General features: G+C 39.5%; 1 protein-coding gene across 4 annotated transcripts in view; it reads right to left on the bottom strand.

Annotated features, from left to right (window-relative positions):
• piezo1 (piezo-type mechanosensitive ion channel component 1) overlaps positions 1-12096 on the bottom strand; it is a 204794-nt gene extending 192698 nt beyond the window's left edge. For 2 of the 4 annotated variants that reach the window (XM_031313782.2, XM_031313783.2), the window contains exon 1: positions 11519-12096. In XM_031313782.2, the coding sequence (XP_031169642.1) occupies positions 11519-11582 (64 nt within the window). In that variant the 5' untranslated portion in view covers positions 11583-12096. The remainder of the gene's footprint in view (positions 1-11518) is intronic. The other 2 variants (XM_031313781.2, XM_031313786.2) reach the window with 2 other exon arrangements.
• Between the last annotated feature and the right edge of the window lie 2018 nt (positions 12097-14114).

Genomic DNA, 14114 nt, shown 5'->3' with positions numbered 1-14114 from the left:
TGTTCAATCTGCTGATCATGTATAGTGGAAGGCTCAACAACAAGCAAATAAGTAAGCCTTATGGGAACTGTGTATGATTTGTTTGCCTAAAGACTGGTGAATTGTACAGAAAAGGTTCTGTTGTGATGAGGGACATGATATCAGGCAGTAGCTGAGACAGCTGGTAACAGGACAACCCACACAGATAATTATTCTTTTTTTTGCTCGGTATGCAGTGTAAGGAGCTGGATACCGTGTTGTGCAAGACAGATTTTGCTTTGACCACGGGAGTTGAAAGTGACTCCTCTTGTTACATGATCTTTGTCTTGTTTATTTTTATTACAGTTCATTATTCTTAATTAGCTCCACCTTTTCAGTCTCATCCCTGCAGACTTTGCAAACACTGCCAGTCCATACAACTGTCAAATTAAAATCTAAAAATTTAAAAAAAGAAAAAGAAAAACATGCTAAAACTTGCTTCAGTACAAAAGCACAGCAGTAGGCTAATAATATTTAGCATTTGATGTTGGTCCATCTTTTCAGGTTTTCGCCTGGTGTTGGTTTCAATGCATTTTACATGTCAGAGTTGTTCTCTCTGATAGCCAAGACAGGAAACCTATCCACTCCCTTTATATTCTGCAGAATAGTTGTCAGACTGGCATAAGCAGCCAGTCTCCAACGTATATAATGGCAATCAATTTGGAAGTGGAATGCAGTACAATAGATGACATTCACCACAGAAGTCTAGATTTGGTGTTACAATACGACTATTCACTAGTGAGAGAAACCTACTAACCCCTGATAATTGTTCATCTATACCATTTACAGTGTAAAAAATAAATCCTGGTTTACACATTTACATGACATCTAGGCCTACATTTCCCAGAAAGTCAGAAATTCCATGAATTAATGTTCCATGTAGCCAGGCCAGTCAGAACCTTGGAGCAGATACTGTCCTGGCTCTGAACTCTCCAAATGTGCCACGTGCCAAGTCAGCACGTTGGCTCAAACATGCAACAGCATGTCTTCACCATTAAAACAGAGGAGAAAAAAGACGCCAGCACTTTGGAAAATCTGACTTAGTTCCGCAAAGGCTGTGGAGTTTCACATCTTTGGGACGAACAGTGAGAAGAGCTGAAGCTCTGTATGCTGTCGAAATAAAAGCCCAAACTCTGCCACTGATTATCAAATCGCTGCCATTCCCTCTGTCGGTCTGAACTAAGAAAGAACTTCTAAACCATCTGCACTCCTTTCTCTTGGTCACTCCCACACACCCCGCAGCTTACACACCCTCTGAGTATTTCTCACTGAGCCATGAAGTCTTGTTAAATGGCTCTCATGTGGAATGGCTCTGATTCACTGGCTTAGCAACACTCATACACAATACACACAACACTCTCACAGAGTGGTTTATTTTTAATTTTTAATTTGATATGAGGGATGCAGATCCCTATTTTTTCTCTTCTGATACACAAACTCAGGCTTTATGCCGATACCAGTTCTCTTTTTGTATCTTTCAGTTTAAAATCTGTAAACTTCACTGTGTGAAACTGATCATTCACAACAGTAACTAAGGAACAGGATTTAATGTGGACAAGACACAACATAAGCACCAATACCAATCCAGTATATCATGTCAGTGCATCATTGCTATACACTAATCTGGGTTGTAGGCGGAAGTAAATAAGCCATCGTCACTGTTGCAACATCTTTGGAGCCAGCCATAACATGTATACTAGAGCTTAGATCGGCCCAAAAAATCAAGCCCGAACCTGCCCGAGCCCGAGCACGTTGTGTCCGAGCCTGGCCCGGCCCGAAACATTAACTGTAATTATGAGCCCGAGCCCGATTTAAACCCGACAATTTTTTAATACGTGGGCCGTTATAACTGACGTTCTCAACTACAATTCAGAGTTGTTTGAACTGCAGAAATCTGTTTAGAATAATACAACAAGGACAAAGCATGTAAACTGCGCTGTTTGTTTAGAATGGAACGGATCGCAAGTGGATCCGAGTGAAGAAACGTAAAAAAAAAAAAAAAGAAACAATGATGAACAACATATTGTTGTCACTGCCCACGACTTGTTTAAACTGCTTCCATACCTCCGACTTTCCTCCACACTTGCTCAAAGTTAATTCTCCTGTTTTTCTTTTTTTCTTTACATCTTCAAGCTCCCGGTGTGATGCGTGCGAGAGGAGGAGACTCCGCGCATGACACGTGCTGCATTTTGTAACTGCAGCCTAACTTTTGTACACATTTGTTACTTTTATATAGCCTATATATATATATAATATTTCTGATTATGGCATAGCTATCTCCCCACCCAAATAGGATAATAAGGTAATGGATAAAAAAAAAAAAAAGGGTCCGGCCCAGGCCCGGCCCGAGGACTCGGGCTTGGGCCTAGAAATACATCCTAGAAATATGTATAGGAGATACTGTAAACCCTGTTACATGTTGAAGATATTATTACATGTTGAAGATATTAAATGTGATAAAGGACAGTAGCTCTGGTAAAAGTCTGTTTACCATTCTGAATTAATGCGCAACATTAAATGGGGAAAATATTGACAGTCTTATTTACAACACTGTCCTTGAGTGCCTCAATCTCTGAACACTTCCTACTTCCTACTCCATGTTCAGGGAATGTCCATTAAGGGAACTTCCCTCACCAAAATCCCTCTATTCAGAAAACCCTGCAATGTCACCAACGCAGATATCACTCCTCCTTGTGTTACCCTTAAACAAAATCAACAATTACCAGTCATACACCTCACAATTCGGAGCAGTAGGATTACTGGAACCATTCACCTGCATGTTCTGTGCTGGGCTAAGCTACAGGTGGAGCTGTCAGACAGCGTTACAGCACGCACGGAGATGAGAAGGGTATGTATGGACTTATCTAACTCTGGGGGTTACGGTGAATAAGCTAAATTCCCAATAAGTCGGCGTGTTCCTTTAAGACTTAAGCTAATGTTAGCAATTATTTGCGATTAAACTGAGAATCCGCGATTATGTAAAAATAATTGACAATTATGTAATAATTGTTACAGGCCTACTGCTACTGTGGAAATTTTACACTGAAATAAAAAATAGAAACAAAACTGATACCATTACAAAAGTTATTCTATTGAAATGTATATAACTTGTGAATAAATGTGATTTGATTAATTTAAAAGATGTATGTTGTCATTCCAGCGAGGCGCATTGACCGATGGTTAATCTTGCTTGTCAACTTCCGGCGAACTAATGAACCGTTATTCAGTTCTTGCCTAAACTGTTCACAGTTCCCTTTGAACTGAGCATTTTTGCTCCCTTGGAATCTCACTTACCATGGCTGAATACCTAGTGCAGTCCACTTTGCAGGGAACTACTAGGAGATCGGAACGCACCATCTGAATTTGAATCATGGGTTCTATGAGCTAAGCGGGCTAGAAATACCTCCCGTCGTCAAGTCGTATCTAAGGTTCGTCCTTTTTACTGGAGCAGTGAACAACGTTTCCATTGCATAAAAACCTAATGGGATAGGAATGATTGTTGCAGGTAGTAGTCAAACCTTCAGGGTGTTACCAGGAAAACAGAAGTTAATGTTTGAAAAAAAATTTGATTTTGATTGCAAAATGCATTAAAATATAAATGATCTGTTCGGTAAGAAGGTATGACTGTGACAAGCTATTTACTTTTTTGATTGGATGTGATGTGATTGTGGGCATATTCCAGGCTAGACCTTGTTGCAAATCGCTCGAATAATAGCTTGGCTCCGGCGCATGTAGGCAGTAGTAGCATTCTAAAATGCAGAATTTAACTACACAACAGCTGCTAGCATAGACAACAAGGTCAGCAATGCCTGTAATTGTCATTTTCTTCCAGAAAAGGGTCAAGTGATAGGTTGTGAAAGGACACGTTGTGACTGATAAAATCCAATCAAGAAGCAAACATGGGTATCTGCTTCATCATTTTAAAAAGTCTCCGTTTCCGCTGGTCCGGACTAAAACGCATTTCCCATGTTATCAAACTAAAGCGGTAGTAGTGTGGATGCTAGGCGTAAACATAGCAAGTTATGTGGTACAGTAAAACAAAAAACATATTAGTTTTTTTCGATTGCTAAACGACAGTGGGCACAACTGAAGCCACATGTGCAAAACTCAAACTACAGTCTGCACTACCAACAGTCACCTGAGCTAAACAGTTCACATCACCTGCAAAACTCATTCCAAGCAACACAACTCTTAACACACGTCTCAAAACAGGCTCAGTGCAGCCAAACACTATGAACAATCCTCATTGAGACACACTGTCACTCAGAACACACTGACAGTAAAAACACTAGCATCAAACACCAATACAGAAATTACAAACTTTTCATCTTTACAGTTTGAGTGTCTCAATAGTTTCTTTAAAGAAAACATACAGAGTTTATAATATACCAATTAAAAGGTAAACAAGAAGGAATGAAAATCAGCAATTTGCTTCGATATAGTATTTTGTCTCTAGTAATTTATGGAATTACTGGAAAAAAACTAAAGGTACATAACAGTAACAAGAATAGTGTGACTAATCCTGTCTCTCTCCAGCATCATGCGGCAAGTTTTCTTCATCACATTGGATGTCTGCATCATCTCTAAATACAAATGAATGTTATGTTTCCATTGCTTTCACCTCCATTACTTTCTGAAAAACAGTAAGAATGCAGTTTTACTACCGTAAAGATATAGTGTTTTTCACTTTTTTCTATATAACCTCAGACATCTTACCTGGACATATTGGTATCTTTGCTCTTTTACCTGTTTCTCTCAAACGGTACAGTGTATAATTGTTTCATTCTTATTTGGTGTTTGTACACAAAAAAAGGCTTTCTTAACTTTCTCTTTATAAATACTGTATATGTTCACTAACTAGTCAAGACACCTGCTTAGGCTTTCAGCTAAAATTGTAATCAGCAGTGTTTGATAGGCACCAGACTGAAATCTATTCTGTTTTGAATGTGTGGTTAACAGTTTTGACAGCAGTGTGTTAGCATTTGAACAAAGTGCTATAAATCCAAAGTGTTGTGCTGGTTGTGGTTAAAGTCATGGGATAAGTGAGTAGAGTTTTGAAAACTGTGTTCAAGCAATGAAAAACGAACTAGAGTTTGGTCTACATGAACTGCTGCTGTGCAGACTGTAGTTAGAGTTTTGCACGTTACGCCAGTTGTGCCCAGTGTCATTTAGCAATCGAAAAAAAAAAAATCGTTTGTGTGTGTGTGTGTGTGTGTGTGTGTGTATGTGTGTGTGTGTGTGTGTCTGTGTGTGTGTGTGTGTGTGTTTTTGCAGGGACACTGTATGCAATCTGTGAGCTAATGAAGAAGCAGCAGGCTGAGGTTCTGGGCTGCATGGTGGTCATCAAGCTCAAAGAGCTGAAAGGCATCGACAAACTGAAGTCCCAGTGTGTTCTCGCGAGGACCCTGTTCAGCTCAAGCACACATTTCAATCACTTACTGTTTTGCAATTTTAATTGGCACTAAAATATTAAATGATTTTGTCACTCATTTATAAATCTCTTAAGGCTCGGAATCCTTACCCAGCATGCTTTCGGCTTATCACAGGGTGACAGCTTGGTTTCCACAGATCCTTAAGGAGTCTAAATGTCTAGAATGTTCTGTTCCTTTCACCTAATGCATGCTGGGATCCAGCGGTGGAAGAAGTGTGGAGATTTTTTACTTAAGTAAAAGTACTAATACCACACTGTAAAAATACGATCCAAAAGGTTTTGTCAATCAACTAAGTGTTTAATGGTCTAATCATTTCAGCTGGACTTGTAGGCCTGTATATTGTTGGGTAGTCTGTGTGCGTGTGTGTGTGTGCGTGCGTGTGTGTGGCAACTTCATTGGCATCTTTCACTTCCTTTAATTCAGTAATTCATGTGAACTGTTGACAGAAATACTGCAAGTTCTAGTAACATCCTGTCAGGAGACACACACTCTCTTTGCGTTCTCTCTCTCTGCTTCTCTCTCTATCATACAAACATACACACAAAATATATGGAACCTTTTTATAACAGAAACCACCTACCAATATGCTCCCTACAGAAAGATAGAAAGATTTTCTTCAAAAATAAAGAGTATGATTTTTGATCACTGGAAAGCTAAATAACAAGGTCATCCACAAGTTCTATATTTTTGGTCCAAAATAATTAAATATACTGTCTGTTAATATGAATCAGCATCAGTTAGAAACCAAAATGGCCTTCCACGTCATTTACTTTCCCAAAACATCCTGATCAACTCAATTCAAATGTATGTATTGTTTATTTGGCCGATGTGCTCACATCAGTTCAGCCACATACAGCAGCAGGCAGAACAGGCAGAACATACTGTCTAATTTCAAATGAGACGGACAAAGCATCATCAGCCCTTGACCAGTGGCTTCAAAATAAAAAGTAAACATCTTCACACCTTTACACATTATTGCTGATTTGTTTTTCCTTATGATGTAATTTCATTTAAAGCTTGTTTTTCAGTCATGTGATGATAAACAAATGGGAAAACTAAAGTATTATTTGAGGTGTAGTCTCGCTTTGCCAGGCCTTCCTCCACAGCGATGTGGAGTCTGGCTAGTCCACACAGCATTCCAGGATAGAAGAAAAACATGCTCTGGTTTATTGCCATTTCTTTGAACCAATCACAATCGTCTTGGGCTGTGCTAAGCGTCGGACAGAGCCCCGGTGGCGCTGCAAAATAGCCTCGGGAAGTAACTTGTTTTTGTGGAATGTGTACGTTCAAACGTTGTTTTAGTCATACAACAGAAAATATAGACTGGACAGATAGTCTAGCTTCCCAGAAGTGGAACGTGGTGGAAATAGACTTTTTGAGTTCAGACAGAAAATCACAGACAACATTAAGGATTCATGTGTTAGACTGAGAAGTTTGCTGCTGCTCAACCGATAGTGGGTACAACATGAACACCTCAGGAGAAATATCTACGCTATAACATATTTGACAATTTTAAAAAGAAAACTGAGTTTTTGTTTTTTGAAAATTACGTTTCACGGACATAAAATCACTTAATTTGCAAATTTTACTTTTGTGGCCCAAAAGTATTGAACTTGTGGATAACTTTGTTTGTTGACTTTCCGATGATCAAAAATTATACTGTTTATTTTTGGGGTACACTACGGGTCAACTTTGAGAGTAAATGTAAAGTATTTATATAGTGCTTTTCTAGTCGTTACGACTACTCAAAGCGCTTTTTCATAGTACAGGAACCATTCACCATTCACACACATTTATACACTGTGGCTGCAAGGTGCCACCTGCTCATCAGATAAACACTTTCACACACTGATGGCGCAGAATCGGGAGCAATTCGGGGTTCAGTGTCTTGCCCAAGGACACTTTGACATGGGACTGCAGGGCCAGGGATCGAACCACCAACCTTCCGATTCGTCAAATCAAACCACATTCTAACACTCTCATATAGGTTAACATGTAGGAAAACATTTGTTCAAATTGAAAGGGGTAATGTCAGAAAGTGATTGACTTCAGACAGAATGACTCTAACCTAATCTGCTAACCTGCTCCAGAGCAACTCAGAGGATTAGTTCAAAGATTTTAAACCGCCTGTCTACTAATCAGTCAAATCTGGAAAATAGAGTCTTCATTTCTTCAAAATCCTGTGGTATTATTAAGTTACAGACCAGATATAAGAAGCCTTTGTACAACCATATGTTCACTTCAAATATTTCTTCTAACATCTGGAAAACAGTTTATAACACTTGAAATAAATTATATTTACTGTTGCATATTAGATAATTGTGCTGAATTACTTCCTGAAAGTGATTAATACAATATACAAAGCAGCTTCTCCACTCTATCCCAGCCAGAATTGTGTAAATAAACAACCCACCACTTCAGATTTTTTATCTTTATAATGTTGCAGGGAAAGGTTATACAAAAGAGGAATCCCAAAAACGTCCATAATCATCTCTTCTCTCACATAAATATGGTACATTTCCGCCACTTTCAGCCACTACTTTTTTTCAACATCTCAGTTCCACGCTGCCTGCTATCCCACAATGCCTTGGAAAGGATTCAGTCATAAACCACATCCCAGAAAAATTCACCATATTTGTGGCAAAAAGCAGAAAAGACAGGAAAAAGAAGTCCCACCTTATTGCTGTAGCTCGGATTAGTGTTATCTACTAGCTACCATTTCTCACTGGAATTCTATGTGTCATGTAAGCTGGCTCGAGCCGTCAGTTGTAAATTAGTCTTGCATAGCCAGACCTATCTCCACAGCGCTGTGTCAGCGCTGGAGTATGATCATGCTACACCGCTTATCTATTCTGGGATAGGGGAAAAACAAACGCTCCAACTTGTTTGTATTTCTTTAAACCAATTACAACTGGCCTGGGCGGCACTAAGCCCCGGATACAGCAACAGTGCCCTTGCAAAATAAATAGCGGAGATAGCGGAAGGGACGGACATCCGGCGTGTGAGATGTCAGGATGTCAGGCTTTATCCCAACAATATTATGTACACCTGTGCAGCCAGACTAGTTGTGAATTAACACCTGCCGTATAGTAAAAGAGTACTTTTGAATGCTGAAAAAGCCCATATCAAAGCTGTTTTGTTGCCATATGGCTGCATGCACAACATTGTTGTGGATGGGAAACCAGTCTATAAAGCTGTGGCAGAGTCAAGCTTTGTTCATACTCGCACGTGACACTTGGACTGACTTGACTTGGATACCGCGCAAGCTATGAGACGCATGCACGAAGATGGTTATGCTCAACGCATTGCTCGTTGCAGCATTCTCCGAAATGCCAAGGGGCGTACAAACAAAATAATCTGTAAATAAGCTAGATGTAGTAGAGAAGAAGTAGAGAGTGGAAGTAAAAGAAAGCAGGTTGCCTGGCCACAGTAGTAAACACATTCATGATAAACACCGACCTAGCGCCATTTGTGTACCCTAATTATTAACTTGACTGTCGCTTATCTCCAAGTGGAAATGACTGTCTGCCTCTCGGTGTTACAAACACTCTTTCCATGAGGCCGTTTTTAAGCTTTGACAAAGCGACCTCTCATGTTTTTCCACACTCTCCAGCAAAAGGCTCATTTTGTGGCGCGCGCAGTCCGCGCACCTCACGCCGCGGGTATCGTAAACCTACCTTCACCCTTGCTGCCAATTTTCTCTTAGTGGCCAACTATAGTACTGTACAAAGTAATCCCTGCATCCTAGAGTGTTTTCCTAGAGACCTATAGAGACCCATAATAATCTATAAAAAGACACCTCAAACATAATACATTATTGACGTGACTGACATGCCCTTAAGTATTCCACATTCAAAGCAATGGGGAGCTAATTTCAGTGGGAGTGCACCTTTAAGTCTGCACTGTGAATGCAATTGTTCTGAGATAACATATGACCAATTTCAACTAGAAATGCACAAAAAAACGTTATTAAAAAATGATCCTATTATTACCTTGACGAAGTTTGTTATTGTTTTTCAAGCTGAAATAATTTTAAGGGGAGACACTACAGGCAAAACAATCATTTTTAAATGTTGAGTTTTTGGGCTATTCTGCTTCCATCTTCTTTCAAACTATTGAGAAAAAAACATCCAAAATACACATAGATGTTTATTTTACCCCACTTTGTCTATTTGAGCCTGTAAATTTCTCCTAAATTCACCAAAAGTTAGCATTAGATAATGCCTTGTTTGCATATTTAAACATAAACATGTCAGATAAGTTGTAATACAAAAATAGATATCTAATTGATGTAAGTCATCAACTAGGAAAGTTTCATGTTGCTATCAGTTAGTTAAAAGTTACAACAGTCTGAGAACACCACAAAAGAAGACTAGAGGGTTTTCACGACGCGTCATCAGACCCGAAGTCGCCATGTTGGAGGTACTCCGCATCACAACAAAGCACAGGCACTGAAGTAGCTCCCGAACGACGTCAAGGAAAATGGTTAATTATTGCCGTGTTTTAGGTTGTACCAATAGGTCAGACCAAGAAAAACATTTGGAATATTATCGACTTCCAAAAGTTATTAAAAACCAGGGAGAGGAATGCCAGAAGTTATCAGAGGAAAGGAGGCGCTTGTGGTTGGCAAAGCTCAACCAGGATCTACGAGGGAAAAATCTGTCTTGTTCGGTCTTTGAAATGAAAATAAACGATTGAGAGTCACTTGGCTACACCTTGAGTATCGCATTGATATCATACAGTTAAGGTTAGGTTGATTAAAGACGTTATTGCATTACTTACTCAGGCCTTCACAACATAACGGTCGTTAATGACGACTTGGTACTGCGTCTCCCTCACCCATCCACACACCATCTGGTTATAGGCCTCCAAACTTTTGTAGGATTTAAGGTCTTCCGCTGTGTATGGGCTATGACTATATCGGGATATGCAACTGAAGGAAGAATCACCGGGTCGCCATGGATCCAAGAAGAGGGAGCCAACTTGTAGGGATCTGCACCGCCAGTAAACTGTAATTTCTCAAAATATCACGCCTTTTTGTGGTCTGCGTCCTTCCCTATATGCCTTTGCATCTTGGACGCGTTTTGATGAGCTTTTCTGTTGTTTAGATATAAAGTATTAAAGCATCCAAAGTGCACAATACTCCATTACTCCATTCAGTTGTTTACACCGAGTGCCTCCAACATGGCCGCGCATCCAGGTTACCGCCCAGAATGTGACGTCGGTGAAAACCCTCTATAAAGCGTTACAAGAAACACTGACAGGATGACAGGTCAAATGTTCTGAGGAATCTAGAATAGGCTACCATGGACTAATTTCTGTGCACCCCCTCTCAAAAAACAGTTTGAAAACTGAGAAGATCTTTCAGCATTGTCAACATATTAACTAGTAACTTGTGAAGTTGTATGTGCATCGCAGTTCACATTCGATTTTGGCTAGGCTGAGAACAAAATGATCATCGCCGAACCTAACTGAAATATCAGTAATTTTAGGATTTCTGTGCTTATAAGCTAACGTGCACATTTGGTAGAAAATAACTTATGACCTGTTAAATAGATTTGGAGTAATACTTCATTCGGCTAATATTCTAAGCCCAAGTCAGTAATCACTTAACGAATTTAGTTCATTTTTCCCACAGCTTCGCGTTCTCACTATCGAATTCCACAACGTAACACCATGGGAGGCGACACAAACACCTATTCCAAACAGACTGAGATTTTATTTGATTTAGTTTATGCCTAGAAGTAGGACTATATAAGTTCCCCATGTAGCCTACATGTGCTGGTAGTGGCATACAGTATGAAATCCTGAGTATCGTTTGCAGTCACGTTGTCTCGACTTGTAGGCTAGCCTATCAATCCAGTTTCAGACACTGAAGAACTGCTGGAAAACTGTAAAAGTTGTTGCGAAGTTTTTACAGTTTTCCCTCCAGCTGCTTCAGCAGTTACCACCCAGTAGGCGACATTACGAGTTTAGGCGCTCACGTCAACGTTGATGGAAGCTGATAGTTTGGCACATGTTCGTTTTACAGTTTTTTTTTTTATTTCAACAAAATGCAAGTTAGTTACCTGTTAACAGCACGGTGGGCATCAGAAAGCAGTAGAACAGCCAGACAATCACCTGAAGATCCATGTCAGTAGGCTACAGATCAATACTCAGTCCCCGATAATCAACAACGATATAGCCTATTAATAACTACATAGATCAGGGCAGAAACACTTGTTCGCTAACTTTTACGGCTCCATCGGGGTTGCTTGATAAAATGTGACAGTGGAATGAATAGACCATTATTCCGATACTCGCTCATGATCTTCCATCCAAAAAACTTTAGTGGAAAGTCTTCAAGTTTAGACGAATGTTCCTGAATCCCGATAAATCGATTGTATGGTCTTCTTGTTTGTGTGTGAGTGTGCAGCAGCAGACCGTCCTCGTGTCAGAGAAGTTGTCGGTGAGGAAGAAAGTTTTTGTTGCATGTGTTCCTTCGGAGGGGCCCAGTCTGAAGTTAAAGTGATGTAGGTGGAAAATGTGATTCACAGGCAAGTCTGAGGGCGTTCATAGAGGAGCTATTCTCCACTGAGCTGCTGCTGCCGCCGCTTCTGCTGCCTGGTCACCTCCCTGCTTCAATATACTGTATAGGAATCTAAAACTTCCAGCTAGTCAACACTGCAGCTTGTGACTCTGCTGCACTGCTTTACAACGTGTGTTTAACAGTGGTGGAATGTAACTACGTAGGCTTACATTTACTCAATACTGTACTTACACATTTGAGGTAGGGCAGGCTACTTCTTGAATTAAGTATTTTCTTTCTACTTCTACTCCAATACATTTCAAAGGGAAATATTGTACTTTTTTACTGCACAACATTAATCTGACAGCTTCAGTTAGGCCAACTACTTTACAAATTAAGATTTGTGTAGGCCTACAGCTGAAATGATTAGTTGATTAAACACTAGTTGGTTGACAGAACAGTTTTGATCGTTTCCAGTTTTGGATATTTCTGCATTTTACTTTTAATAGGCTACATGTTCCTGATGATAGCCTACTTACATAGGCTAGACTACTTAACATATAGGCTACTTAACATTTTCAGTGCGGGACTTTTAGCACTTGTAACAGAGTATTATTAGGCTACAGTGTGGTATTAGAACTTTTAAAGGATTTCAATAGGCCTACTTCTTCCACCACTGGTGTTGAATTACAAAGTTTTGGTGTAAAGAAATGCTAAGCAAAGAAGAGCGTTGATAAATAATTACATTTTTATTTTTATTGTATAGCCTACTGTGAATGGGTTTCAAAATGTGTTTCATGTTTATAGATTGACATTTCTTATATGACCATGTCAATCAATGCTGGTGCTAGAAATAGGTTTTACTTCAAGCCACAATATGTATCTGACACCAAAATAACTGGCGTTGTGTGTGTCGGTGGCGCCCCCCAGCATGCAAATAAAAACTAAAATCATGGAGTGAAGGCACTGTGGCAGTTTGTGTGAGTGAAAAGTAGCCCAGGTCAAATGGTTGCTCTGAGTCTTGCTTGTGGTAAAGGCGTGTATGAGGCCATGGGCTGTAAGCAAAAAATATAGGCTAGATCAGTGGTTCCCAACCTTATTTCCTTGGCGACCCCCTACTTATGTGTAAGAAAAGCTGAGCCCCCCCCTCCGAAACCGAAGTTGAGGTAACTCTCGAGATAGAGCCTTACTTTCTTTTTTGATACAGAGGAGTTATCAGCACTTTTACGTTTCTCCGCTATGTTTCATTCATAAAATAGTGATGCCGTGGCGGCAGGGAAAATGAGGATGATAGCAGCTAGCAGCTGACCTGATGACAGCAAGGGTCCCAGGTTAAGAGGTCCTGGAGGTTTGGCCTACTAAGTAGCCTGCCTACAATTTTAAGCAACAACAAAAATATATAGTTTTTATACAGACTTTTGTATACATTATATATTCTAGTGTATTATCATAATTTGTTTAACATGTGCAAATATTTTTTTTTTACCTCAACCTCAAACCAGATAAAGACTTGCGCACCCCCTGTGATCTTTGCCGCCCCCCTGAGGGGTCCCCAGACCCCAGGTTGGGAACCACTTAACCACCACCATAAAGTAGGCTACTTGAAAGCAATACTTGAGTAAAAGTACAAGTATCTTACCAAGAAATGACTTTGGTAGAAGTTAAAGTCACCTTTTAGAATTTTACTTGAGTAAAAGTATGTGATATTTACTGAACTTAAAGTAATTTTATGATATTAAATGTACTTAACTATTAGAAGTAAAAGTAAAAGTAAAAAAAAATATTTGAAAATGAACTTTATTGTGGCTTTCTTATAGTGAAGGATAATATTCAGGATTTCCACACCTTCTTAAACATCAAATTCAAAGTCTGACATCAACAAAGACCAGCATCTAACGTACGAAAGCATTTCTTACAAGTAACAAGTAACGAAGATTGTTAGGGGAAATGTAGTGGAGTAAAAGTATACATTTTATTCAGGATATGTAGTGGAGTAAAAGTAAAGGTTTCTAGAAATATAAATAGAGTAAAGTACTGATACGTGAAAACTCTACTTAAATACAGTAACAAAATATTTGTTCTTTGTGACATTACAACACTGGTAACAGAGCTGCATCAATTTTCATTTAATCCATTTTGGTAACCCCTCAGATGTT

The sequence above is a fragment of the Sander lucioperca genome, chromosome 15 (assembly GCF_008315115.2).
Source record: "Sander lucioperca isolate FBNREF2018 chromosome 15, SLUC_FBN_1.2, whole genome shotgun sequence".
In the NCBI taxonomy this organism is placed as follows: domain Eukaryota; kingdom Metazoa; phylum Chordata; class Actinopteri; order Perciformes; family Percidae; genus Sander; species Sander lucioperca.
This window is presented reverse-complemented; position numbering and strand designations above follow the sequence as displayed.